Consider the following 26,384-nt stretch of genomic DNA (forward strand, 5'->3'; position numbering starts at 1 on the left):
TTGTCCTACTTAGTAACATATGACAGCGTTGCTTGTTCATAAATGGCGAATCCGACAGCGTGGCCGTCCCCGTGCCTGACGCTCCTTATGCGAGAGTGCCACGATTACCTTACCAGTGAGCGTGCGCTACCGTCTCGAGGCTCATTGTCTGCATTACCTCACATAGTTCCGTTACTGATCTCTGCCTGTCAACTCCAGTTGAGACTATAAAGGTACTGTTCACGTCTCGAGCCTTTATCCACTCCCGCCTCCCTCTCATCATCAATGGCTCACAAAAAGCTTGAGACACGCCCTTGCAATTCGAACGCCAAGGCTCTCGCAAACTGTCGCCGTCATGTACGATCGGCCAAAGAGCGCGCGTACAAGCCAATGAGTCGTGCGCAGAAAGACGACAAAGTGCTGGAGGATGATGTGGTGACGTACCACTGCCCTCCAGTTCTCCCACCCGGCTGGTCAGAAATCGCATATCGTCAAAAACATTTCACGTATGACGAGCTCAGTCCGAAAGATATGGAGTACTTTGAGTATTACTACCCAGGCCGTAAGGAGCAGAAGCTAGAGCGACTCGAGCAAGCACTCAAAGAGGTCCCGCGGCCGTATCTTCTGAGGGCTCTGGCCTCAATCGGGAATAGGTGCGTGATCCTCTGTCCTTTTCCACGCTCAACCGTGGACCGACGAAAAGATGTTCGCAGTCTAAAATTCGCATCGTATCCAGTCCAGCCAGTGGAGTTTGAGAAAGGCGGCTTCGAAGATTGGCTGTGCCAGGAGTCACTCAATGTGGACATCCGCCTTCCCAAGACGCTCATCTCTGACCCCGACGATCTCCCAGCAAACATGCCGACACATTACGTTGCTGTGTATGGTGCATGCGCAGCACCACCGCGCTTTAAATCCGAATTACAGCCAAGCGGCCGTAGGATCCAGCTCTTTCCGGTTCACGCAATCGTGCTGTTCACCTACTGCAAACGACTACCCAAGTTTCCGAGAAGAAAACCTCGCGTTGTCGGTGAATGGCCGGACGATTCGTCGCTCGTCCTCGTCCGCTTCCCTGTCGTCTCCATCTCCGTGGATATAGACTGCGACCCATATCCTCTGCTACAGTATCTGAGCAGTCTCGACCGCGACTTGCTCTTGCACCTGTGTCTAGACATCGGCGAGCATTTGAATTGTCCCCGTGACAACCCTCCCGCAACCGTATATCCGCAATCACGCAAGGAGCCCTCGCACGCAGAACGCGTGGCTTATTACGCGAAGCGCATGGTGGACGTCCACGAGTGGGACCTGAGAAGGATGCTTTGGAGCATGTATACCATTGAGGGGCTTCACCGGAACGCGGTGTGTTTAGCTGTCGATGAGGCTGGCTTCTGGGAGACGATCGCTCTTGCGCGGGAGGTTTGTTTGGTGGCTATCAAGATGCACGAAGCGCTATACCACCAATGGCAGCCAGTCGGGGAGGGGCCTCTATCAGCAGCACTAGCAGAAGTATGTGTCTGCAATATCTGTGAACGGCATAGGACGATGTTGCTTTGGAGATGACACCTTGTCCATGCGCCCTGTAAGGTATCGACTCGTTACTATGGATGTTATGTGAGGTATCATGGTCTACATCCCAGCCTGCTACATTGCTTGAATGGCTGACGACCACTTCTGTATCCGACAATAGGAATTGGAATGCGCGTGGTCAGGCACTCGGCTGATCGTGATTGCTCCTGGCCTTGTGAACGTCGGGGAAGTTGTAGGGACATCGGACCGGAGGATCGAGGAGTGGTTTGCTATCACTTTTTGAGCACATCGCTTTGCACAGCCATGACACGGATCACCTCGGTGAGACTCAGCTCCCTTGTATTCCGGAAGCGCTGTGGTATCTATAGGCGCCTAATCAGCTACCTCTGGCGGGAACCATGATATGTGTTCCTCTTGAGTGAGTCACAAGGCTGTGAACAAGGGCTTGCTTGTCCTATCTTGGATGACTGGTATTCAATCTTGTCCTGGCCTTTCATATAATATGCCCCGCGGGCCCTTTCACGCTTCTGCTTTCACATATTGCATTCCTGAACATGCTCGACAGGAAATCCAGAAAACACTCGGCGAAATCGCCTGCCAAGGCTCTCTCAAGCTCTCGACACTTCGTGCACTCGGCCAAACAGCAGGCTTACTGGCCCCGGGACCCACCAGCTGTTCAGGAAGCACCTCTGCGCGAGGATTCTGAAGCATCGCAGAAGAGGGAAGTGATTGTTTGGAAAATCCCATCAACGCCATCGACGGATAGCTATCCAGGTGTTTCGTTCCTTCCACGGGCGACAAGGCCTCGACCTTTCCAGCCGTTACCTGCGCTTGATGGGTATTATGCGGACTGCGATGGTGTTTCCAGGGCGTACGTCCTTCGGGCATTAGCATCAATAGGCCCTAGGTACGTTCTTCCTGAGAATGTCTCGCAAATTGTGAAATGAACAGACTTGTCCATTTACCAGACTCCTTACCGTGGTGAATCGCTACACCTTCAGCTTAAAGCTGCCTGTTGATGACTTTCCGAACAACATCCCGCCACAAGCGGACCTGTGCATCCTCGAAGAAGACCTGCCGTATATACCCACTCACTATTTCGCCGTCTACAGCCCCCCAGAAAGTACTGATCCGGATCTACCAGACGAGCAGAAAGCGAGCCTGGAGGCTGACGAGCAGAGAGCGAGACTGGAGGGTGGCGAGCGATCAATCATACTCTACGCGGTCCACGACATTGTTTTCATCTCGCACTGCGCCAGATTGCCCGCGCTCCCCACCCCTAAACGGACGCTCATGGGAGAACGAGTGCCCACAGACAAATGGCCCGAGACGACCTGGTATCGCATACCCGTCGTTCCCGTCCTCGCGAAGGACGACTTCTTCTATCAGGTCCTGTGTTACCTATATGACCTCCACCAAGACACGCTCCTCGACTGGCTCGTGCCTGGCTTCGACCCACGCCCCCCGCCGCGACCGCCCGTCAACGAGCCTTTCGCGGACATGCCGTCGCGAAAGCAGGTCCCGCGTGCTGAACGTGTCGCTCACTTCACGAAGACGATCTTGCGGCATTTCATGGGAGATGTGGGGGCCCTGGTGGGGAACATGGACCGCATCAAGAGTGCGTGGCAGAATGGAGTGCAGCTGGAGATCCATGATGAAGGCTTCTGGGATATGGTTGGCCTCGCGTGGGAGGCGAACCTTGCTGCTATTAAAGAACACGCGGACCTATATAATCACCATTGCGCAGACCGGAACGAGGCCACGGATGTACCTATAGGGCAGTGAACTCAACGACATGCATTTATATCTTACCCACGGCCGAGAAAGTCGTGCATTTAGAGTCAGGGGAGGCTCGCGGCACTTTCGTTTGGCCGTGATGAGTAGTATGGGGCATGTCGAGTCGTGACATATATTGCGAAGAAACTTACAAGAACAACAGGACAGATTATGAAAGCATCAAGTTCAAGAGCAAATGAGCCTGCAGGCTCGGTATCACAAAACAATAATACAGTAAAACGTACGTCATGTCATGACGCTGGAGAATCCAGCTGCATCCTATCCTCGCGAGACGTCTTCGCACAGACTAGCAATGACAAGCAACGCTGTTCAAGCCTTCTCTTGGTCGAAGTATGCGACCAACTCCCCTACAGGCACTTTCGGCTTGCCCGGCATCACCTTCGGCGGGTTGGGTATCGTGCTCTGCCGGGCCTCCTTGGTCTGCCTGCGGACGACGAGGGGGTCGACAAACTTGCCCGACGTGGGCGTGATTGGGGCTCCGTTCGCATCTGAGATGCCGAGCCCGAACCTGTCAATGGAGCGCGAACGCAGGCGCATATTCAGCGGCGTCACGGGCGACGGCGCGGCGATGTTGGCGAACTGCGACCCGTACATCGTCTGCGGGCGCGAACGTCGCAGAGAGGCGTTGTCCGAGGAATCTGAAGGCGACGGCGACGGCGACGGCGCGATGCGGTTTGCGCTGTTGCTGTATGGGGCAACGAGGCGCGCCGCCGCTTTGCCGATCGTTTCGTCGTTCGCGCCTGTGTCGTCCCATTCCTCCGTGACATCGTCGTGCGAGGGCGTCATCGACACCGGCGACGAGGAGAAGAATGCAGTGCCGATCTCGCGCGACTGGTTGCGCGAGTGGGACGTGGAGGGTCTCTCGCGCTCGCTGTCTCGCTCTACCCGGCTGGCAGACATGATCGGCCCACCCAGGGCGACCGTGTATCGTTTTCTCGGCGTGGGACTGACGCTCGCCTGTCGCACGGCGGGTTTGTTTGGAGGGGGCAGAGACGTCGGACTAGCACCAGGCGAGGTCGTGCGTGGCAGGCCCGTGGGAGACAAGCTGGTAGAGGGAAGCCCCTGCGAAGGCAGGCCAGAGATAGACATGTGGCGGGACTTGGTGGCAGAGGTAATCGAGGATGGGGGCGAGCTTGTGGGCGAGAATGCACCTTGGCCGAGCATGGTGGAGTCCGGTGGTGTAGCGTAATCACCCGTCGGGTAGGGCAAGCGTGTGCGCGGCGTGCGTGAGGATAATGCAGGCGCGCTCACCGGAGGAGGACTTATGGACGCGCGCATCTTGGGAGGAGTGGACGTTGGGCTGATCGTGATATTCTGCGAGATCGAGCGCACCGCAACTGCAGATGTCGTCGATGGGGCGCGGGCGATGGCAGCAGCATTGCGCGAAGGCCCAGAAGACAGATTGCCTGGCGAGGTGAGCAGCTTCGCCATCTCGCGCCCGAGCTCTCCGAAACGCCCTTGAAGCTCGGCGAGCTCCTCGCGCACCTCGCTCATCGCTCCCTCGACGGTTTCATCGCCGCTCTCTGATGCCTTACCATTGGCCTGCTCCCTCTCCTTTTCTTTCTCCTTCTCCACCAGCCAGCGCTCAACGTCATCCATGCGCTCCTCCAGAGCGCGCACATGCCCTACTGTCCACTTCTCAAGCTTCTCAAACCGCTTCACGATCGTCAGCAACGTGCCAGGAACGTCAAGTGTCCCTTGGGCATTGAACTGTGCATACAGCGGGGGCGCGGCTCGTGAAGGAGAAGACGAGCCTAGGTCGAGGGATCGCATTGGTGACGCCGCGAGGCTTGGCGGAGTGCCAGGGACACCATGACGATGGGGGGTCGGAGACGATGGTGTAGCGGACACTGGTCGCGGAGGTACCGACGTTGATGAAGCCGCCATACCTAATGTGATGAAAGAAGGATCTTCGAACTTGTTTTCCGGCACCGATGGCCATTCTTTGCTTTTCTGCTTGAGTTTGCTGCTCCTCTTCTTCTCCTTCTCCTGTTCCTTCTCTCGGGCTTTAGCCTCCAGGATGACTTGCTGCGCCGGGGTTAGAGGGTCCTTCGTCGGCGTTAGCTTGTTCTTAGCAGCAGACCACCAGCTGCTGCCATCGTTCTGCGAGGAAGGAGACGGCGGTGTTGCCGGCATCGTCTGAGAGCGCGATGGTGGAGGCGGGAGGATCTGCGGCGAGCTTTGCAGCATCGCCAAGACGCGTTCCTCTACCGTTCGCGCACCTTCTGCCTCGAGCTGCATGATACGCTCTGCTTCTCTTCTGCTCTTCTCGCGTTCCCTCTCCGCCTCGGCCTCGAGCTCGTCGTCCGTAGGAAGCGTGTGGGAACGCGGGCTCGGGTTCATCGAGCTACTCACCAGTGAGCCGACGCGCTGGGCAATATTCGCAGCGAACTTGACGACAGACGGACTAGGCGAATGTGTGCGCTGTCCCCACTGTCTTCCTTCACGCGACTCGGCTTCCGACTGGTGCGTCGAAGCGTCGTCGCTAATCTCGCCTGTCAACGGATCAATTGTCGTAGCATTTCTGAGTGGTGAAGGCGGTCGTCGGTGTCCGTAAACAGGCTCAGGCTGTCGACATATACACTTAACGCGTGAACGGCTCGCGACTGCTGAGCACTGACCAGATTGAGCGGCGAGGGCGGCGGAAGTGACATGCGCCGCTGTCTGACATCTGCCGAGGTCATTGGAGGGGCGAGATTCGTCGTGGACATTGATGCAGCATTCTTGTGAGATGGCGAGTAAGCCATCGTTGCCGTCGACGAGCACGAGCTCGTCGTCGGGGACGACGGCGAAAGGAAAAGGCAGATCGCCCTCGTTTAGGCTGGGGAATCAGACCATGTCGGTTCCCCACATGGCATGTTCGACTCGTTGCAAGCTGGCGCTTCCGCCTAAATGGTTTGGTTTGGTTCAGCTTTCGAGAGTTGGACGATGTTGACAGCGGAGAGACACAGTTGCCGAAGCATATGATTCTTCTTATGGCTGAGCTATTTCCCAACCCATCGTGAAATGCAGCCCCAACGGTTCATAGTGGTATCCTTGAGGCTTCTCTTTATCGTTCAAGTTAGCAAGCAGTGTGTGCCATGGCCGAGGGTCAGATCTGTACGGGAACTCATGTAATCTTGCTTCTGACACCTCGTCTTCCAGTTCTAAGCATACCCTCCCTCTTCGATGTGAGCGGCAAAGTCGGTGAGTCTACGCATATCTTCTCAGCGCATCGTCAACACACAAGGGGCACCACTAGCGGTCGTGACCGGGGGAGGGTCCGGCATAGGCAAGATGATTGCATCTGCGTTCGTGCAGAACGGGGCAAAGGTGTACATCGCTGCCCGCAAAGAACAGCAGCTGAAGGAGGTACGCTATCGCTGTCGCTCAGCATTCGCAGTCGATCAACAAGCCGTGGGTTAGGTGTGCGACCAGCTGAATGAGCAGGGCCCAGGCACCTGCCAGTACGTCGTGGCGGATCTGTCGGTAAGTCATAGCAAGTGTGGCACACGATTGTCCGTGTCGAATCATGGACGGACAAACGCAGTCGAAAGCAGGCTGCGACAAGGTAGCGGCCTTCGTCAAAGAGAGGGAGCCGAAGGTTCACACCCTCGTCAACAATTCCGGAACAAGCTGGGGCGCCGCCTATGAGAAGTGCGTATATCGGAGATGTACTACCTCCGCCACTCACAAACGTCATGCCTAACCAGCTTCCCTGAGAAAGAAGGGTGGGACCGCATTTTGGCCCTGAATGTCAAAAGTATATTCTACTGTACGTGATGTCCAGCAGGCGACATGGCCGGATGATAGCTCATCGTTGTGCGTTACACAGTGACGGTAGGGTAAGCGCAAATTCCTTTACGGGAGAAAGGCTGCTCTGATGACATGCGGAAATCAGGTTGACCGCTGTCCTGGCAAAGGATGCTACCAACGAAGACCCAGGACGTGTCATCAACATCTCGTCAATCGCCGGCCTGACTCCCACACCCTACGATCACCGAGTATCGACCGACACGCACGGGTTGTGGAGTTGTCAGCATGCTACCAGTCTCACGGAATAGTGATGCAACTGACTGTATGTACCGCTACAGATAACACGAGCAAGGCGGCTGTGAACCACCTTACCACGCAGCTTGCGTCTACCTTGGCTTCCCGTTTCATCACGTCCGTTGATCGTACTTCCTTCTATTGTGCGTCGACGCTCATTCACTGGCACATGTCAGCGTGAACGCAATCCTCCCGGGGTGAATATGGTGTGGCCTCGCTATTGTACGTGTTTTCATCGTATTGACGTATTCTTTTCGCGCCTTGCTCTACCACGTAGTATCTTTCCATCCAAGATGACAGCGTTTGGCCTCAAGCGCGCAGGCGAAGACAGTATCGCTGAAGAGAATCCCATGCGTAGGTCTCCCAGGTGTCTCGCCATGCTTATGGCTCACATACATGCACACGACCAGGTCGGTTGGGAACATCTCGCGATATGGCAGGCGTCGGTAAGTGCAGCCATTTTGCGGCACATTCCTAGCCGACTCAGGATCGCCTATCTTCGCAAGTGCTATTCCTGGCGAGTTCCGCCGGGTCGTATGTGACTGGCGCGCACATCGTGGTGGATGGGGGTTATGTGATCTCCACGAACATGAAGGCCAAGCTTTGAGTGCTGTATTCTCTATTGCTATTGATGCATTTGCTTAACCAATGGCCACACATTGCTCTGAGCACAACCTGATGCACGGCTCTATCTACATGTGGAGTAGCGCGGTATCCACAACTCGAATCCAAAGATAGTGCGATGCTGAACTTGTATCTGATGGTAATTAGCAGTAAGCATAGCTGCATGCTGACTAGGACGTCAGCTATATGCCATTAACACTCTTTGAGATCTGTGCCCACATTTCATTAGTTATGAGACCTCTTCCAGTACTTGCTTTACGAACGTTGGATTTATTGACACTACCGTCTTCCAGGACCGCGCCATGGCAAGTTGAACTTGCCAAAAGATTGATTCGGTAAGACGGAGCTGCTTGTACCTGACATTCTCCCCATGAGCCTTTATTAGGCCCAATATCTCTGTTTGCAGTGCGATCTCTGAGATGATTTCTTCTGCAGGCTGAACCGTCCTTTCCCGCGGCTTCATCCATATCTCGAGCAAGCGGACGTGTGAAGGGTGCTATATTTCAAGGCCGACTTAGGTATGTCTAGAGCATCAGCCGAATACTCTGCTTACTGGCTTCTTCTTGCGGATAAGAACTGAGGTGTGTTGCTCGTTTGCCCCAAGGTTCGTCCTACAGACCTGATCCCACTTCTGAAACCAATTCTGGCCAACAGTACCAGCGTTTGTGCTCACTTGAATCCATATGCCAGCCCACACACCCCTCCAAGCAGCACCCCAAACAGCCACTAACCTGGTTTTCCCAAAAGGCTCACGATGCTCATCCACCCACTGCCGTCGCCCGTCGTTCATCTTTGCTCTTCTGGTGGCGTCACGCACCACATCCGTTACGGCGGTTGACACTGTCCATTGGGCGTGCGCTCGCCAGAGTGACCTTCCAAGTGCCGCGTGTACGTCGAGCCGTACTCCACCATCGAATATATCCTTCCATAGCTTCGTTCGGAGCGATTTCTGCAGTCATCAACTCCGCGTCTTGTGGCGACTGGTCCGTCTCCTTCTCCTCATCCCCTGATAAAGCAGCACGCACCAATACTGTGTCGGCCGAATGCTGGTGCGCTGACTCCATTACGGCATGTCGAGTCATTGCTAACATCATCGTCCGTGCGAAGAAATAGCAATTGAATTTCTGGAGGGTATAGACGTGTCCCTGATCATCCTTCTGGATCCCAAAGCAGATCAGAAGGACGACCGACAGATGCAGCCCGTTGGCGAACTCGGCGTCATAGAGGCACTCCGAGTTGACAGACATGTTGTTATCGAGCTCGTTCATGGTGTCGACAGATGGTGTACCATCTCGTATGACGGCCCTTGCGGGAGCATCCGCCGCGGCTCGACGCTGGACACAGTACGCAAGGCCGTCCACCATGTGTAAGATGAGAAGGTTGTGGTAGAACGGCCATGTCTTATCTTTCATGAACTCGACTCGTTTGACGAGCTTGCACTTCTGTCTGCGATACCACTGAACTGCTGATCCTTGCTCGGGATCCCACTGGCCAGATGGGAACGACGTGTTCAGATCCTTTCGCGGTCATCTGGATGATACGATAGAAGCGTCGGTAGCGGTGAAAGAATTCATGGAGGGGATGAGGGGACCAAGTTCAGTTCAGGCTATGGTGGCCGTGTGGACAAACGCCGCGGCGCCAGAACCACACGCTGTGGTACTGCGCGGCCGGATGACGGCACACATCCTCCCGCTGATATCAATAGTAGATGGCGGTTCCGTCACATTCACGAATAGGAGAGTCTAGATCTAAACACCTTAAAACCCGGTAAATGAATTCCCGTAGTAGGTCATGCATGTAGGATCATCAGGGAACATATTACTGTCTATCAACTGATGGCCGGTCAGTCTGAATCTTGGACACAATAGCGCACCCTATGCCATGAGGTCTATAACCAAATGTTCATACAAAGTTCCAGCGCTATTTCCCGTGAGTCCTTTTCTTGCCCTTCTCCTTATCTCTTGCCTCCTTCATGCGCTCCTTCTCGGCCTCCTGCTTGGCGAGCTCATGCGCCTGGTCGTTGAGACCCAACCTATTGCGTGCAATCTGTCAAAGGTTTCAAAATATGATCACTCGGATATGGTTGATTTGCTCACCTCGAAGGCATAGAACTTCGCATGCCAGAGCTCATCAGTCCGCCAGAAGGATTGTTTTCACCGATATGACATACCTGCATCCTCGTCACTAGAAAACAAGGGTCCCCTTGAGACGCAGATGGACAAAGACCGACGAAGCGTACGCACCGAAGATCGTGTTCTTCTCCCCATACTCCTCCCGTGCATCCGTCCGGATGAGTGACCCAAAATTGTAGTCCTTGACCGTTTTCTCGTACCTGAATCGCTCTCGTTAGGCGTTCGCGCATGGACGGCCAGGGAGAACGCACGCTTGGATGAATTTTCGCCACCGTTCCTTGCCATCCTTGCTCTTCATCCAGTCCTCATCAAGCTTGGTGACCTTCTCGTGGTCGTTCTCTGCGAGCTCCGGGAAGTCCCGCATTGTGTGCTCAAAGATGTCATCGTCTAGCCTGTTGTGCCCAACAGTCACATCAAACGCCGGCAATATGGACGCAGAGGCTCACTTTGTGAGCTTTAGATTGCGGGGAGGGACCTTCTCGAGGAGATTCCAGTAGGTCTGTAGGGGAGGTTAGCACCCGCCGCTGGTCACCGACGATTGCCTGCAACCTGGTACGTACTTGTGCATGCTCAACCGCTTTAACCGCAAATCTATGGAAGACATGAATTCGAATTCGGCCAATGGCAAAGACACGAATGTATAACGCACTGCTTTTCGATCTACTTTCGTAAGGTTGAATGCCGTAGTCAGACCCGTTTGAACGGTGCACGCACCTCGATCGCATTCTGAGCATTATTAGGGTCGAATTTGGTCGTCATTTGGAGGTGCAGAGGACCGACTGCAGCTCACTAGAAAAGACTGTGGATGTAAGGAATAGGGAAAGAGGTGAAGTGAGGGAAAGGGCAAGCTGATCCGGAAGTAAGATGACCTGCGCCTATGTCCGATCATAGGATCACACTAATATTGGTCGACGATCGGCTGAGAACATACATGTGCAAAAATATGCAGAAATCCAGCAGGCGCAATATGGCCAAGTGTTCCAAAATCGCTACAACAATTATATGGACAAAGTATAGGTTTGAATATAACACCTTTCGTCTAAGCTGTACTTTTTCCACCGCCGATCTCCACCCCGAACCTCTTCAATTTCTCGAAGTACTTTTGGACGCGACTAGCAACCTGCCTCGGTGTCCGGCGGCCGTTCATGGCTTTCGATATTTTCGCCCAACTGAGAGAAGGAGTTAGTCAGCAGGCTATCTATCAGCAAGCCCTGGGATCAAGCGTGAGGACATACCGGTTCTTTTCACCCTCGGGGATCTCTTCAAGCAGCCGCTCTAGGAGGTGCTGCTCGGAGACCGACCACGCCTGCTTGTACGTCTCAGACTTCGCCTTACCTTTATGTTTCGAATCCTGCGCCGGTTCGTCTTCCGGTACGACCTCCCTTATTGCGGGGGTGTCCTTTTCCTCCGCTTTGGCTTCCATCTTCGCGAAGGAACCTCGGCCTCTGTTTCTTTGCGTACTGTCGGAGAGGGCACTGGTAGACCCACGTGCCTGTGCTTTTCTCAGTACTCGGCGCTCACGAACGGCGCTCTTGGGTGGCAATGGGTCAACAGGAGGAAGTCCGGTGTAAAAGGAGGCGGGGGATTCTACAGACGTCGCCGGAGTGTCCACGTCCATAGGCACGACCTCCGATTCTGATCTAGCAGTCGACACGCCGTCGTCGCGCCCATCGTCGAGAGAAATGTCGACCTCCGCGCTCTCATCCGCCTGGTCCAGCCGGACGAACACGCCGTCAGATAGCGGCCTACGCAGCCCAGCAAACACGGGGACAAGTGCAGCGCTATTGATTTTGCGCTTTTTCAGCTCACGTATCTTGTCGCGCTCGAGAGCGCGACGAATTTCCTCTGGATCTGGAGGCTCCTCCTCGGCATCTGACAGGGGCTCGTTCAGGAAGCTGAAGGATTGGAGTACCGGGTCGACGAGCTGAGAGCGTGCCTCTTTCACCAGCTTTTGCAGCTCTGATAGCTCGGAACTTTGAGTGCGTGACGGCTGTGCTTGCCCTGCATGAGTGTGCCGTAGCGATGCCCCGAGTTCGCGCAGAGATGCTGGATCTGGAGGGTATAAGAATCAAAAGGAGACAGAAAAGAGAAGTTCAATACCAGACGATCTAAAGAGGGACCATTCTATGTCCCTGTGCAATGTATTTACCAGGCCTGGCTGCTCGCTTAGCTGAAGACCGTGTTCTGCAACCTGGGCACTATTACTTAGCATAGGGATGCCACAATTGATGCAGCATTGCACCAACCCGCTTGACAACAGTCTCTAACTCAGCGTCTTCATTGCATATGGCTTCGCCTCTTAATTCTCGCAGCCTGTCGATGTCACGCTCCGTGCGGCTTAGCAGCGCTTTTTGCGACTGTATAAACGTCGAGAGCGCCTCCAGGCTGGTTTGATTGTCAGCATGGCTCCAGTTTATTATTCACGCAGCATAACATACGTCTTGGCGCGTTTATGTTCCATAGAATGTCAGACATCGACCGCTGGATTGCGAGGAGTTGGTAAACAAGGTTCAGGCAAAGTTGGAAAACAGCGCCCAGCAGCAGCACGGGATCAAACCGTTTCGCTCCCATCACCGACCATCACAACTTGTACTCCTACGTTCACGACCCAACGACGACCACGATGAGTGCGTCCGTGTCGAGCCTCGAGCCGCTCTTCACGTTTGTGTCGAATTCATACTCGAATATCGAGACAAGCTTCTTCAAGATCCCCGGCTCGGCCGTCATCGCGCGTTATGTCAAGTCCTCGCATCGAGACGACCCGGGGCGGACCCTGCTCGAGGTCATTCTCATCATCTTTGCCATTCGGACGCTGCTGCAGTCGCGCACGAAGGCTGAGCCGTCTGGGAAGCACTTCATAGAGTTTAGCGAGAAGGTATGTGACCGCGCGATTCGCGCACGTTCGATGCTGACCGCGAGCTGGCAGGAAATTGACGAGTTGGTGGACGAATGGACACCCGAAGAACTGGCGCAGCCTCTCACCGCGGTAGAGCAGTCTGACCTCAATGCTGTGCCCGTCATTGCTGGGCCGGTAGGACCTAAACCTAAGCTCACCAATGGCAAGACTGTCCTGAACCTCGCGAGCTACAACTTCGCTGGCTTGGCCGGAAATGCAGAAATCAAAGAGCGCTGTATCGACATACTGAAAAAGTATGGTCTTGGCAGTTGTGGCCCTCCCGGTTTCTACGGCACTCAGGGTGTGTGGTTCTATCGTCCGGTCGCTCGTCTGCGAGGAGTCAGGCTCACATATCTGTAGACGTCCATATCCAGCTGGAGCAAGACATCGCTGACTTCCTGGGTACGGAGGCTGCGATCATTTACTCGCAGGCGTTCTCGACCATCAGCTCCGTGATCCCAGCCTTCTGCAAGCGTGGCGACGTGATTGTTGCCGACCGCGGCGTGAACTTTGCCATTCAGAAGGGTTTACAGATCTCCCGGTGCACCATTCGCTGGTACGATCACAGTGACATGGCAAGCCTTGAGAAAGTGCTTGAGAGCGTAGAGAAGGAGCGCCGGAAGAAAAAGATGCCCCTCACACGGCGGTTCATTGTCACGGAGGGCATTTTTGATCACGATGGTGCCATGTCTGACCTGCCGAAGCTGGTGGAACTTAAGCTTAAGTACAAATACCGACTGATCCTCGACGAGAGCGTGTCGTTTGGCAGCGTCGGTCGCACTGGGCGCGGCCTGACTGAGTTGTACAACGTACCGGTATGTGACTTCCCGACTGCATATGACCATTGTGGCGAACTGATGTGGCTTGCAGGCCTCTCAAGTGGACATGCTAGTAGGATCTATGGCAAACGGGCTCACATCTGCTGGTGGTTTCTGCGCAGGCTCGCACACCGTGGTCAAGCATCAGGTGTGTTCATGCGATTCTGTACTCTGCACTGTCGTTCTGACCGCACCCGCCAGCGCATCAATGCGCCCTCAGTTGTATTCTCCGCTGCCCTCCCCGCGCTGCTGGCTGCCGCTGCGTCCGAGGGCATCAACATCATGCGCAACACGCCGTCCATCTTGAGCATGCTGCAGGAGAACGTCCGTGCCGTACGCGCCATCCTCGACAAGGTAGACTGTATCGCCATACCGTCGCACCCCGCCAGTGCAATCATTCACATCAATGTGCGCTCCTCGTCGACTGTCATGCCGATAGCACCCATGTCGCCTACGTCGCCCATTTCACCTGCGTCGCCCATGTCGCCGCTGTCCCCGTCTACCGCGAAGCTGTCAAACCCAGTGTCAGTACGCCAACGCGGCGCGCCGCACTTCGATATGGAGGCAGAGGAGCGACTACTGCAAGAGGTCGTCGAGGATACGCTCGCGCAGGGTGTGATGGTGACGCGCGCCAAACGGCTGCACGGACAGGAGATGATCGAAGTACGCCCGAGCATCCGGCTTGCGATCAGTGCAGCGATGTCGCGCAAGGATTGTGAGAAGGCGGCGAATGTGCTCAAAGCATCCTGCATCAAGGTACTGAGCAAGCGCCGGTAAGATTTAGTCCAGGCTGTAATCTGTGTTATTTCTGTTCTGGGGCGGTGATGGCATAGCCATTGCTTATTGTTATACCCTCATAATGTTTGTGTAATAGACTTGATGTCATTTTTGACCACTCGTAATGCTGAAATGATCGGTGACGAAATCTGACACCCCGTCCCTCCAAATTCGCGTGTTGGTATATGCTGTGGTAAACATACCAACGACCGTGAAATCACAGGTAGGTAATAATTCTATCTATCGTTTTCTAACGTACATTTGCAGACCTCCCCGTCGTTTCGATGATGGTCATCAAATATGGCCGGTAGTGTGTACTGGTGCGCAGAGCGTGGTTAACGTGACACCACTATCATTTCTTCAAGTTGGTGGAAGCACAGTACGCTCTAGGAAACAAGTCGTCCACAAGTTTGGACCCGCCATGCCGCAGCAAACAGGACGAGACGAGCGTTTGTCATGCCGACATGATACGGGGAGATAGGGCAATATTGCCAAGAAGTCATTCACAGATGGTTCATGAACATATAAATACGTATTCCTAGCACCAGCACCCAAGCACACAGAAAAACGGCGCTCTCAATCTCAAAGGCTCTGACAGAACGTCTTCCCCCTTGCCACCTGTGCCCGACACAGGCCCACCTCGGTCGGCATCGACACGAGCGACGCGAGCAGGATGCCCGTGCCGTCCGCCAGCCCGACCGCGCCGATCTTGAACTCGCGCTCCTGCTTCGCGCGCTCCGCGTCCACCCCGAGCGACGCCTGCTCCTGGTTCACGCGGTGATACACGTTGACGCTGCCAGAAGAAGAAAGCGCTTCCATCAGCAAGCTCTACACACCGCAGGGTCTCCCGCCCACAGTGCAGGGGCGGGACCGCAGCAGATCAAATAAGAGTTCAGTACGCACTACGCGAGCCCGCCGCATATGCCCTCCACGGCAATGAGCGCGAACACGAGCGCAAAGCTCGCGCCCTCGCGCGCGCCGCCGAGTATCCCCGCCGCGGACTCCAGCGCGAGCGTGCCGAGCACGGCCGCCTGGACGAGTGCGGGCAACGGAAGGAGGCGCGCGGGGAGCGCGGGCAGCCCGAGCGAGATGGTCGAGCGCGAGAGGAAGACGGTCGTTTGGTAGACGAGCTGTGGGTGTAGGGATAGGGGATGGGGGACGAGGACGAGGACGGGGACACGAGTGCGTGAGTACAATTTGAGAAAGGAGGTAGAGAGAAGATGGAGACGCACCTGCCAGAGAGGGTAGTAGTCGCGGATCGAGTGGATGATCTTGCTCATGAGCCAATGCTCATCTGGCGAGGGTACGGGATATATGAGGGTCGGTGCGATGCCCTGCGCCTGGATCAGCACTACAAGAGGCACCCAGGATACTGCGACGCCTACCTGGTTAATCGTGTACTCGAACTGGGACGCCGGCTGAGCTCGCCCACCGAGGGGAGCATAGTGACGCACTCACCAGATACACGCAGACTGCGCGGCATGCAATCAGCGAACACAGCGCGCCGAAAGTGACGGGACGTATGACTGACACAAGGGCAGCATGTACTTCGGCAGCAGCGGCTTCACCAGGCGCCACTTGTCGCCCGCCGAGAGCGCAACGCCGTTCTTCGTGTCGCCCGCTTCTGGCAGCGCATGCAAGGGCTCGTCGGCCTCCGCCTCCTCACCGTCGCCGGTCGGGAGCGCGATGTACGGGACGGCTGGCACGGCGGCCTCGTCGCCGACCGATGGGATGTCGGCCTCGTTGAACGCGGCGGGGCGCGGGAGGAGGAGGAAGTACGTCGCAGGGATGACCAGAGGGAGCATCTGCGCGGCTGTGAGCGGTCGCTGCGCGGAGCGGCGATTGGGACGACGCACCGAGGACAGGCCAACGCCCGTGCGCACGCCGAGGGCGCGTAGCTCCCACCAGAGCAGCGCGCCGACAAGTCCCGCCGCGCCGGTGCCCGAGGCGAAATACCTACGTGTGGTCATAGGATGAGACGGCAGAGGTAGAGACGGGAAAACGTGTGACGGACCCGACGCTGTGGCCTGCGATGGAGGGCGGGCGGTATCGTGTGGAGAGCTGGAGGAAGGTGAGCTCGCCGAGGCCTGTTGTCATTAGACCCCGTCACTTGCGAGAGACAGCGTGGTGTACATACCGGAGGAGAAGGACGCAAAGGTGATGCCGAGGAGGCGCATGTACAGGCTTTCGAAGGCGGCGACGACCTTCGGAATTCATAGCAGATAGATACACGGGTTATATGTGGGGAGACTCACAATCACGCCGGACACTGTCATCGCGCTGCACACCACCAGTCGCCGCCCGTAGCGGATCCGACCCTTGAGGATGTACGGCCAGCCAAACTTGGCAATGAGGGAGGGCGTGATGTTGCAGAAGGCGATGATGCCCTTCGGGGTGGAGGGGGGCACAAGGTCGAGTGCGGCGGAGAGGATGATAACGTAGAGCACTACGAAGCGCCAGAGTAAAGGTGAGCACTAGTACTGGGTAGCGCGATTAGCGTATGCGCACCATTGTTTATGAGCCCGAAGAGAAAGAAGGAGAGGCCAAGCCGGAAAAGCATTTTTCTTGCATCTGTATGTTGAGAGTAAGTATACGCCTCAGGGACGGGTGCTCATCGTGTACAGCCATGCGTTCCAAGTCCCCAAATGAGGAAGTCGATACCTCAATGCATTTCCTGCTGATGCGGCTATGTGCCATCCCATTGACCTCAAACACCAGACTGCAGCTCACCTGGGCGAGGCCTGTCAGAAGTGTTCCCGGGTAGTAGTAGTAACTGCTCCTCTTCCTCACTGGTGTGTGTGTCACCCGGGGCATTGGTATTCATCGCTGCTTGGTGGTGTGGTGGGTACGAGTGATATATACTAAAGTTTGAGTGCTCTGGTTCCCCAGCCGCGTCCGCGAGCATTCAAAGAGTAAGCACGTATTATAAGCACAGCGAGCTAGAGAAGCAGACTACAACTACAAGGTACGCACGATCGAGATCAGATCTTGGCCTTTAATTGCCGCGAGCTATAACCCCGCCACGTGATTCCTTCTCTTCCCTCTGAATGTCGCGAGAATATTCAGTTCCAATGGTCGTATGCAGCTATCCGTGTTCAAGATGTGTTCCAATCAGCCAGCCACTATCTCGAATGCTACCTGCTGCAAATAGCTGTAGGTGACGACTCGACAGCGCCTACCTGGGAATATCGCCAGGCAGGGTCCTGTCGTCGACTTGTTCAAGCCGAGCAACGCGCTTCTGCAGCGCTATCGGGACGCTGTTGACCCGGACACAGGTGCTCAAAAAATGTTGAGAGAAATGGAATATTTAGTATTTCTGAACCTATGTACAGCCTTGTAACAGTGGTACAATCGTGCGCGCGAATTGTTCGCGAATTGTGCCTTCTTGTTGCGATTTTTAGATGTTAGATCCCATCTACCCCCCAAATCGACCGGAATCGGTACGGGTCAAGGCTATGTGAATTTCCCCGGAATCTGACCATGGGCTGACCTCCGAAAAGGGGTCTGCAAGGGATCAGAGCTCTTGGGGGATTAGCTGGAATCCTGAGCCGCTCTCTATGTTCCTTGCACATTTGACAGAGTTGAGACAAATACGATATATTTTTGTCGATGGTCCTCGCTCTCAGTCTCAGACGAACTTCGAAGCATAATTGGGCATGGTTCTCGTATGAATCACCACGAGAACAGACAAAGCCCTGTGCTTCAAGCACCTCAGAATATAATCAAGTACACCGGCCTGATCGCATCGTTCGCGTAAACGATCGTCTCGTTCAGCTGGCCGTTCATCCTATCAAAGACGACCTGCCATCATGCCACAGAGCCACGCAGTGAGCACCTCATACGCCACTCACAGAGTCAGATAGACGTACGGAATCGTAGCCCGAAGGAAGGGCTATGACCTGTTTGAAGGCAGTCGCATTCTAGCGGCGGCCGAGAACGACTTTATTGAGGAGCATGACGCCGCTGCCGTTCGCGGTGTAACTGTATGACCTGTACCCAGACCATTTATGAGGATCGACGGCGGCAATATAAAGCTATGTACAAACTTGTTCGATGCGGAGGACGTGTATATACCAGCTCCGAAGCTGTCCGAAAGGGGAAGAGAGGTCCGAGTAAGCAATGTCATATACACGATGATGAACTTGATCAGGACATACGCGCCGCTCGGATTTGCAAGCTCCACGCTGAACGACGTCCTCAGGATATTACACACTGCGCATTCGGGAAGGTTGCAGAGGGTCGTCTGGCCCGTGTTTCCCAGCTGACACAGGCGCGTCGTCCCATGATAGCGGAAGCATTCATTGCCAATTCTCTTCCTACACCAGTGTCAGGAGGATACTAGATGCACCCCGGAAGGTTTCATGGAGTGGCATCAGCACGCACCGGTAAGTATTGTATGGGTTAAGGAACATCGCGCTCTCAACGATCTTGTAGATGTGCCTTATTGTTGGTTTGATGATCTTGTTGGGTGGCCTCCAGGACTTGTTGAACTTCGTCTCAACTATGTGATAGAAATTGAAAGGATCAAGACATCACTTCACCCACGTTATTCGCGCGCACTAGACGGAAGTGCGCACCCTGTTTCCATGTGACATGACCCTGGGGAATTTCCATAATCTTCGGCGTCGTCGTCATGGCCAGATCCCTGCATGTCCGCCCGCAGAAGTGATAATTCCTGAGTTTCGGGCGGCAGCGGCACATCAAGCAGGCGACGCGTGAGCTGTTGCGGCACCTCCGCCCGCACTGATTGTGGGGGTTCAGCCTCGGCCGACGGTGGCAGTACTACCATTGGATTAACGAAATACGCCAGGGAGATGTCGCATACTGGATTCTCACGTTGCATTTCGTGGGGTCGCCTCCGCCAGAACACAGAGTGGTGAGGCACGTCATACCACAGGTAAGATACACGGTAGAGCCCCTACGATAACATGGGCGCCATTGACATATCTAACCAGGCCATGGGAAACGCCGTCAGTCCTGCATAATCGTACATCGGAGATCCCTGACACTCACGACGCAGGTGTCAGGAAGATTAGAACCCGTTAATCCCATTGTGTAGCACTTGAGAAAAATGAATGGGTAGAAATCTGCAAAAAAAGGCCGTTATTTATACTCGGAGCTAAGCGGCAAATCATAGGGTTTCATGCTTGCTACTAGACGTTCTCACCAGGATATGTACTTGATGTTCTCAGATATGGACGTAGGTTACTGAACGGTGTTTCCAAAGAAGAGTTGTGACGGGGAGATATAATCCCTGGCTGAGAAAATGGAGGAAGCCGTCCCGCAGCGAGTTGAGATGACATGGCAAGAAGCGAATGTAGACAGTCATGTGTATAGGACGGTAACATAATATCAGACACGCACCTTCTTGAGCTTGCTTCCTCCTGATATCATTGGCGCCCCTCTGGCATGAAAGCCGGCGCCGGCCTCCTCGTGGCCCAGAGGGTGAGTACCCCTACGTGAGGGGGAAACAAACGGGCGCAGACATTACATGATAGTCGAGAGGTTGGCTACGAGAGTCAACCCCAAGAACACCAGAGTGATTACGCGAGGCAACGACGAACAGAACTTGCACCAAAGCTCGAGCAATCTCGCCATACGGCAACCACACCCCTCCAACTCAAATGGACCAGTGTGGAGAGTACGCTACTACACCCCACCCCTTCCACAAGCCGATCAGGGTTGCCCTGTGTAGAAACGAACGTCGGCGTCGGGTTCGAGTGAGCGAGCGCGAGGGTATACGGAAGCGAGCGTCGCGGGAGAAGATCAATTTACGAAGCGGTTTGTCTCGTCCTCGGGGCGGGGAGGCAAACGCGCGAGGAAACTACATGCGGGAACTCGACCTAATATAGCAAAACCTTATCTAAATAAGGTACGAAGGAACAAGGCACTATCGCGCCGCAGCGCGGCACGTCGGCGAGCCGGTAGTCGGGCATGTGCTCGCCAGGTTGTTCCTACACCCTGACTACAACGCGAATCACTCATGACCGCGACCAGACCACCCGAAGGGTCGAACAAATGAGATCATGGTCGATTGGTCGGATTCAATTGCCGCCCAATTTCATCAATCTCTTTGATAATGATATTCGTTTCTTATCTCGGCCAGTCAGGTGCTTGCTGTGCCACACCCAGCTGGAGCCCTCTGGCTTTGTCCGATATTTGTGTGATACAAACAAAGATTAATACACTTGGTTGCTAATGGTGGCTCCACTTGCTGGGTCCAAATGGCCCCAGCCATGGTTATTGTTATTTGTTTGCTCACATTTTGCATGTTGCCCACAAGATGGTGTAAATATATGCAAACTCAACATAAATCAACAGAAGACCTAGTTATTGGTGACCACCACTAAGAGGCCTTCAGTCATTGTCATGAGTTGGTATGGCGTCTAGCCGTTTTTTAATTTTTCCTTTTCGCGGGCTCGAACCCGCGACCGCTGTACTACATACCCGATATGGACTCATCACTATCTACTGTACAATTAGATTAGATGGGCGGCAGTGCACAGCACAGCTCGGGCTCCGCTGACACAGCCTCTCTGACTCACCGGCCCCTGGGGCTGCATCAGCATGCTGCGCATGGACCAGCTTGCACGGACCAGTGCGTACAGCCTCCCCTAAACTTCCCCTGTATATAAACCTGCCTCTGCTGCCCTAGGGACCTCAGTTTTGACCTCTTGTCCCTAGGTCAGTAAGCCCCTGTACTTACTTACCTTTCAAATACTAACTAACTTGTCCCTAGCCTTAGGTTTGAGCTTCACTCACCATCGCTTCGATGAGAATTAGTCAGACGCCCCCAGTTTTAGGTTTTCCCCAGTCGCTTGACCCCAAGTCATTGTGATATACACATATACTGGTGCCACAGTGTACTGTGTGACTGCTTTGTGAATATTCATGCAGGAGATGATGTTGAAATCAGGATGTGTCGCGACTTGAGGTCAAGCGACAGGGGAAAACCTAAATGCTGGGGGCGTTCAACTGGATCTCACCGAAGCGATGGTGAGCGAAGCTCAAACCTAAGGCTAGGGACAAGAAAATGTATTAGTTAGTATAAGTAAGAAAGTGCTACAAAGGGATGCTTACTGACCTAGGGACAAGAGGTCGAAACTGAGGTCCCTAGGGCAGCAGAGGCCGGCTTATATACAGGGGAAGTTTAGGGGAGGCTGTGCGCGCTGGTCCGTGCGCAGCTGGTCCATGCGCAGCATGCTGACGCGGCCCCGGGGGCCGGTGAGTCAGAGAGGCTGTGTCAGCGGGGCCCGAGCTGTGCCGCGCACTGCTGTCCTATCTAATCTGATCGTACAGTAGATAACGAAGTGTCCATATCAGGCAGGTAGTACAGAGGTTGCGGGTTTGAGCCCGCGAAAAGGAAAAAATTAAAAAACGGCTAGGTGCCGTACCAACTCGTGACAGGATGTGTGTATGCTGTACCTGTGAGAATAATGCTGGAAAGACTGCTGGTAGACAATGTCCTCGATGGACAGGGATCGATGGTGGATAAGGTTACAAACTGATGGGGCTACCTATAGTGCACAACACCTACATAAGTCCTATTCCCACACTGGCATATGACCACCCGGGCTGGCAGCAATGCTTACCCAATGTACCCAAAAGTCAACAGTACCTCTTGCCAAAAGCATTAGCAACAAATGATTTAGTTTCATGATGACTGTCGCGACTTGGGGTCAAGCGACTGGGGAAAATCTAAACTGGGGGCGTCCGACTATTTCTTACCGAAGTGATGGTGAGCGAAGCTCAAACCTAAGGCTAGGGACAAGTTAGTTAGTATTTGAAAGGTAAGTAAGTACAGGGGCTTACTGACCTAGGGACAAGAGGTCGAAACTGAGGTCCCTAGGGCAGCAGAGGCAGGTTTATATACAGGGGAAGTTTAGGGGAGGCTGTACGCACTGGTTCGTGCACAGCTGGTCCATGCGCAGCATGCTGACGCAGCCCCAGGGGCCGGTGAGTCAGAGAGGCTGTGTCAGCGGAGCCCGAGCTGTGCTGCGCACTGCCGCCCATCTAATCTAATTGTACAGTAGATAGTGATGAGTCCATATCGGGTATGTAGTACAGCAGTCGTGGGTTTGAGCCCGCGAAAAGGAAAAAATTAAAAAATGGCTAGATGCTGTGCCAACTTGTGATGTTACCCCCCCCTCAACGGCGCATGACCTCATGCGAGGCGCCCTTGCCCATCTCCCACCTGGAGCGGCAGCGTGCTTCAGTCAGCGGCGAAAGCATTGGCTGAAAGTTGAGATCACCAAATGTAGCAGCATTGAGTCGACGAGGGGCATTTGGATTCTTCCGGTGGAAGTCGGCTATGAGGGCCAGTGCATTGGCAATGTTGCGCGCCGGTTCCCATAACATATGCGAGTCGTCATAACCCTTCCACTTGACGAGGTACTGCAGCTGACGCCGGAAGATCCGCGAATCCTTGATCCGCTCAACCTCGTATTCCTCGTCACCCTCAACCTCGATCGCAGGCAGCTCCTCCGGCTCTCAGCCCGGGATATCGCTACGCGTGTACTTGCTAAGCAAGGAGACATGGAACACCGGGTGTAGCGGCACCGACTTTGGCAGGACTAATTCATAATCCAAGTCTCCGAGCTTTCGCCGCACGGCATATGGTTCGAGGCACTTGGGACTGAGCTTCTTGCTCGGCTGTTTCAGCTTAAGGTTCTGAGCGTCAAGCCAGACCTTGTCCCCCGGTGCGAAGACCGGTGCCTCCTGCATGTGCTTGTCGTAGTACACTTTCATGCGCTCGGCTGACAGCTCGAGTGCAGAGTGTGTGTCGTTGCGAATTTCCTTCAGGATTTTAAGGCGGTCAGTGGCAGCGGGCATCGCGGACATCGGATTGATCCGAACCTGGATCTCAGGATTGTACCCCTGGTGCAGGAAGAAAGGGGAGTGCCCGGTCGCGGAGTGGACTTGATTGTTTAGTGCAAACTCTGCAAGCGGCAACTGCTTTGCCCAATCATCCTACCTATGGCTTGTGAAAGTGCGCAGGTACTGCTCGATCTCCTAATTCCAGCGCTCAGTCTGGCCGTCCGTCTGAGGGTGGAACACTGTGGACAGCGCCGGCTCAATCCCAAGTCCCTTGTACACCGCGTGGAGATATTTCGAAGCGAACTGGGGACCTCGGTCTGATATGACCTTGGCCGGGGCCCCATGATGCTTGAGCACATTGTGGATGTACAGGTCTGCTGCACCTTCTGCCATCAGGGTCTCATGACAGGCTGAGAAGTGGACCTGCTTTGTGAAGCAGTCAGCGATAACCAGGATCGAGTCGAATCCATCAGACTTTGGCAAGCCAACGATCATATCGGTCGTGATGATCTGCCACGGGCGCTCAGGGATCTCATTTGGCTTCAGCGGACCCTGAGGCTTGGCTGGGAATGTCTTGGTACGGTTGCACACGTCGCAGGTGCTTACGTACTCATTGACGAATTTGGACATCCCAGGCCACCAGTAATTCCGCGACACGAGCTCCAGGGTTTTGGCACGACCACCATGACCGGCGATCGGCGAGTCGTGGTGGATCTTGACGATATCCTGCCAGAGCTCCGCGTTCTTTGGGACGTACATGCACCCGTGGAACAGCAGAAGCTCGGCATTCCACTCCTCAAAACCCCTTTGCAGCCGGGGCGGCCTGAGGTCCTGCACTTTTTCAAGTGCCTCGGCCACCTCCCAATCCTTCTCCGAACATTCCCGAATGCGCTTCAGAAGCGACTGATCGGCTGTCACCAAGGCATGACCGCGTCTGGCGAAGGTGATGCGGAAGCGCTCCGGCTTGAGAACCACCTGATCAGTGTTATCGTCCTCATCGCCGATCTGATGGTCTGATCGATGCGACAGGGCATCAGCCTTTCCATTGGACGTCCCGGCTTTGTGCGTGATGCGAAAGTCAAAACGAGCCAGGAACAGTGACCATCGCACTTGACAGCGCGTGAGATGCTGGGATGTACGCCAGTACTCGAGGTTCTTATGATCGGTTACAATCTCGAACTGATTGGGTAGTCCTTCCAGATAGTGGCGCCAATCATCCAGTGCCTCAATGATCACAAGCATTTCCTTATCGTAGATCTCGTAGTTTCGCTGCGCTGGATCCATCGCATGGGACTGGAAGGCAACCGGATGCCATTTACCATTGTTCTGCTTCTGCATCAACACACCACCAGTGGCGTACCCTGAGGCATCGACTTCGATGCGCGTCTCCCGGTTAGGGTCGTATAGCGCCAAGACTGGAGTCGTCGCAAAGAGCCACTTAAGCTCATCGAAGGCGTGTTGCTCCTCTTCGCCCCAATGCCATGGGTCGTTCCCTGTGAGTTGGTCGAGTGGTTGTGAAATCTTAGCAAAGTCTTTGATGAAGCAGCAGTAGAAGTTGGAGAACTCCCGGAACTGGCGAACATCCTTTTTGTTTCGGGGTACCGGCCACTCATTGATTCCTTTTAGCTTCACGGGATCCATTGCTACCTCATCGCCACCGAACACATAGCCGACGTAGTCGACCTTGGGAACGTCCCATTCGCACTTCTCAGGCTTCAGGAATAGATCATTGTCCTGAAGGCAGTGTAGAACCTCACGTGTGACCTTCTCGTGCTCCTCTTTGTTGGTGGAAAAGATGAGTATATCGTCCAGGTACACAAGGATCTTGCCGCCAATGATGAGATCGTGGAAGATCTTGTTCATCATTGCCTGGAAGGTCGCGGGGGAGCTGGTGAGGCCAAAGAACATTGCTTCGGGTCGTGCACGTTCAATCAGATGGAATCGCGCTATTCGCAGCCAAAAATAGAGTTGTATGGCGTGTTCAGGGCGATTAAGGAGGTACGTCATAGGATATGGGGCTTACATTTCCGTTTGGAGGTAGACGCCAAGTATTTGAAACAAATGATATATGAATTTGCGTGTGTAAGAGTTCTCGTAAATTGGATCGACTCCTCCTTGTTACGCCCGTGGGATGGTCTTCTGTGTACGAGAGTTCTTCCAGCTCGTTGTTTCTCGCAAAATCGACGATTGCTGTTGTCGACGAAGTGAACAGAAAGCTAGGCAAGCCGGGAGGGAATCGGTCGCGCCAGTCACTTGATAACCCTGACATCATGACTTGATGGTCGTTCCTGTAATAGAAAAGCTTTAACCGACTAGCGGCGACCGCCTCTTTCAGCACAACTCCATCCAACTCTCGTATCGCATACGACCCCGACGGGTGTCGCTCCTGAATCATGTACGGACCAGCCCATCGAAGAGCTCCCTTATTTCCATGCTGATTGTCCAACCAGGTCTCATGCACGAGCACCCACATCCCAGGCTCGAAAGCTTCGGTCATTGACCGCGCATGCTTCTTGTTATAATCGTCTGCGGATTGTCGTCGAGACTTTATGAGATGTTTGACCGCGTCTTCGACCAGCTCGTCCTTGCGAGCGATCTGCTGCAACCGCATCGTGAGTAAATCTTCTGTCGTTCGCACCTTGTCCCACTCCAGAATGGACCAAGTCCTATCTGTCAGATCAAAAGGAAACAGACATTGTTTGCCATATAGCAAGAAATAGGGTGTGTACCCTGTGGCTCTCGACGTCGTTGTCCTCACCGCCAATAGCCCTGCTTCAAGGAACAGCGGCCAATCCTTCGTCCGCTTGCCACAAGATCGCATGACCGCCCGCATTAAGGTTTGACCATCCCGCTCTGCGATCCCATTGCCCTCTGGATGATACGGTGAGCTCAATATAACGGATACGCCATGCCTCAACAAAATCGTGCGCGCCGCTCCCTTAAACTCTGGTCCTCCGTCACACACAAACACTGGAATGCATCCGAACCGGC

General features: G+C 54.5%; 9 protein-coding genes across 9 annotated transcripts; 3 read left to right on the top strand and 6 right to left on the bottom strand.

Moving 5' to 3' along the window:
- Window positions 1–264: 264 nt before the first annotated feature.
- POSPLADRAFT_1158670 (hypothetical protein) lies at window positions 265–5,144 on the top strand (the record flags this gene model as incomplete). The annotated part of the gene is made up of 9 exons (XM_024487345.1): window positions 265–632; window positions 693–1,482; window positions 1,872–1,921; window positions 2,069–2,410; window positions 2,472–3,121; window positions 3,654–4,465; window positions 4,505–4,714; window positions 4,879–4,966; window positions 5,023–5,144. 9 exons carry the CDS (start codon window positions 265–267, stop codon window positions 5,142–5,144), a joined length of 3,432 nt encoding a protein of 1,143 aa, XP_024333654.1.
- A 1,236-nt stretch (window positions 5,145–6,380) lies between these two features.
- On the top strand, window positions 6,381–7,936 carry POSPLADRAFT_1062368 (hypothetical protein; the record flags this gene model as incomplete). The annotated part of the gene is made up of 13 exons (XM_024481503.1): window positions 6,381–6,390; window positions 6,445–6,486; window positions 6,542–6,651; window positions 6,706–6,768; window positions 6,830–6,936; window positions 6,993–7,054; window positions 7,115–7,124; window positions 7,181–7,314; window positions 7,374–7,446; window positions 7,506–7,526; window positions 7,607–7,683; window positions 7,740–7,775; window positions 7,836–7,936. 13 exons carry the CDS (start codon window positions 6,381–6,383, stop codon window positions 7,934–7,936), a joined length of 846 nt encoding a protein of 281 aa, XP_024333655.1.
- Window positions 7,937–8,762: 826 nt separating this feature from the next.
- POSPLADRAFT_1062369 (hypothetical protein) lies at window positions 8,763–9,317 on the bottom strand (the record flags this gene model as incomplete). Its single annotated transcript, XM_024481504.1, has 1 exon — window positions 8,763–9,317. The coding sequence occupies one exon, from the start codon at window positions 9,315–9,317 to the stop codon at window positions 8,763–8,765; it is 555 nt and encodes a 184-aa protein (XP_024333656.1).
- Window positions 9,318–9,808: 491 nt separating this feature from the next.
- Window positions 9,809–10,889, bottom strand: POSPLADRAFT_1041882 (hypothetical protein). The gene is made up of 9 exons (XM_024477993.1): window positions 10,800–10,889; window positions 10,735–10,745; window positions 10,646–10,676; window positions 10,532–10,584; window positions 10,337–10,477; window positions 10,197–10,285; window positions 10,124–10,137; window positions 10,050–10,064; window positions 9,809–9,999 (listed from the first exon to the last, which is right to left on the bottom strand). The coding sequence occupies exons 1-9, from the start codon at window positions 10,842–10,844 to the stop codon at window positions 9,874–9,876; spliced, it is 525 nt and encodes a 174-aa protein (XP_024333657.1). The 5' UTR covers window positions 10,845–10,889; the 3' UTR covers window positions 9,809–9,873.
- A 235-nt stretch (window positions 10,890–11,124) lies between these two features.
- POSPLADRAFT_1062371 (hypothetical protein) lies at window positions 11,125–12,546 on the bottom strand (the record flags this gene model as incomplete). The annotated part of the gene is made up of 5 exons (XM_024481505.1): window positions 11,125–11,254; window positions 11,321–12,137; window positions 12,186–12,276; window positions 12,332–12,470; window positions 12,524–12,546. 5 exons carry the CDS (start codon window positions 12,544–12,546, stop codon window positions 11,125–11,127), a joined length of 1,200 nt encoding a protein of 399 aa, XP_024333658.1.
- Window positions 12,547–12,697: 151 nt separating this feature from the next.
- POSPLADRAFT_1076515 (hypothetical protein) lies at window positions 12,698–14,691 on the top strand. The gene is made up of 5 exons (XM_024482924.1): window positions 12,698–12,960; window positions 13,012–13,282; window positions 13,342–13,796; window positions 13,852–13,947; window positions 14,001–14,691. The coding sequence occupies exons 1-5, from the start codon at window positions 12,709–12,711 to the stop codon at window positions 14,574–14,576; spliced, it is 1,650 nt and encodes a 549-aa protein (XP_024333659.1). The 5' UTR covers window positions 12,698–12,708; the 3' UTR covers window positions 14,577–14,691.
- Window positions 14,692–15,158: 467 nt separating this feature from the next.
- POSPLADRAFT_1158655 (hypothetical protein) lies at window positions 15,159–17,148 on the bottom strand (the record flags this gene model as incomplete). Its single annotated transcript, XM_024487343.1, has 11 exons — window positions 15,159–15,369; window positions 15,480–15,706; window positions 15,809–15,910; window positions 15,962–15,982; window positions 16,035–16,048; window positions 16,108–16,381; window positions 16,433–16,532; window positions 16,591–16,663; window positions 16,714–16,780; window positions 16,832–17,022; window positions 17,085–17,148. Coding segments are annotated over 11 exons (1,344 nt in total), but the record flags the coding sequence as incomplete, so codon positions are not given.
- A 1,139-nt stretch (window positions 17,149–18,287) lies between these two features.
- On the bottom strand, window positions 18,288–19,211 carry POSPLADRAFT_1158841 (hypothetical protein; the record flags this gene model as incomplete). Its single annotated transcript, XM_024487370.1, has 5 exons — window positions 18,288–18,377; window positions 18,446–18,475; window positions 18,619–18,892; window positions 18,960–19,077; window positions 19,154–19,211. The coding sequence occupies 5 exons, from the start codon at window positions 19,209–19,211 to the stop codon at window positions 18,288–18,290; spliced, it is 570 nt and encodes a 189-aa protein (XP_024333661.1).
- Window positions 19,212–25,396: 6,185 nt separating this feature from the next.
- On the bottom strand, window positions 25,397–26,004 carry POSPLADRAFT_1050501 (hypothetical protein; the record flags this gene model as incomplete). The annotated part of the gene is made up of 2 exons (XM_024479995.1): window positions 25,397–25,411; window positions 25,453–26,004. 2 exons carry the CDS (start codon window positions 26,002–26,004, stop codon window positions 25,397–25,399), a joined length of 567 nt encoding a protein of 188 aa, XP_024333662.1.
- Between the last annotated feature and the right edge of the window lie 380 nt (window positions 26,005–26,384).

This window comes from Postia placenta (genome assembly GCF_002117355.1).
Source record: "Postia placenta MAD-698-R-SB12 unplaced genomic scaffold POSPLAscaffold_21, whole genome shotgun sequence".
NCBI lineage: Eukaryota > Fungi > Basidiomycota > Agaricomycetes > Polyporales > Adustoporiaceae > Rhodonia > Rhodonia placenta.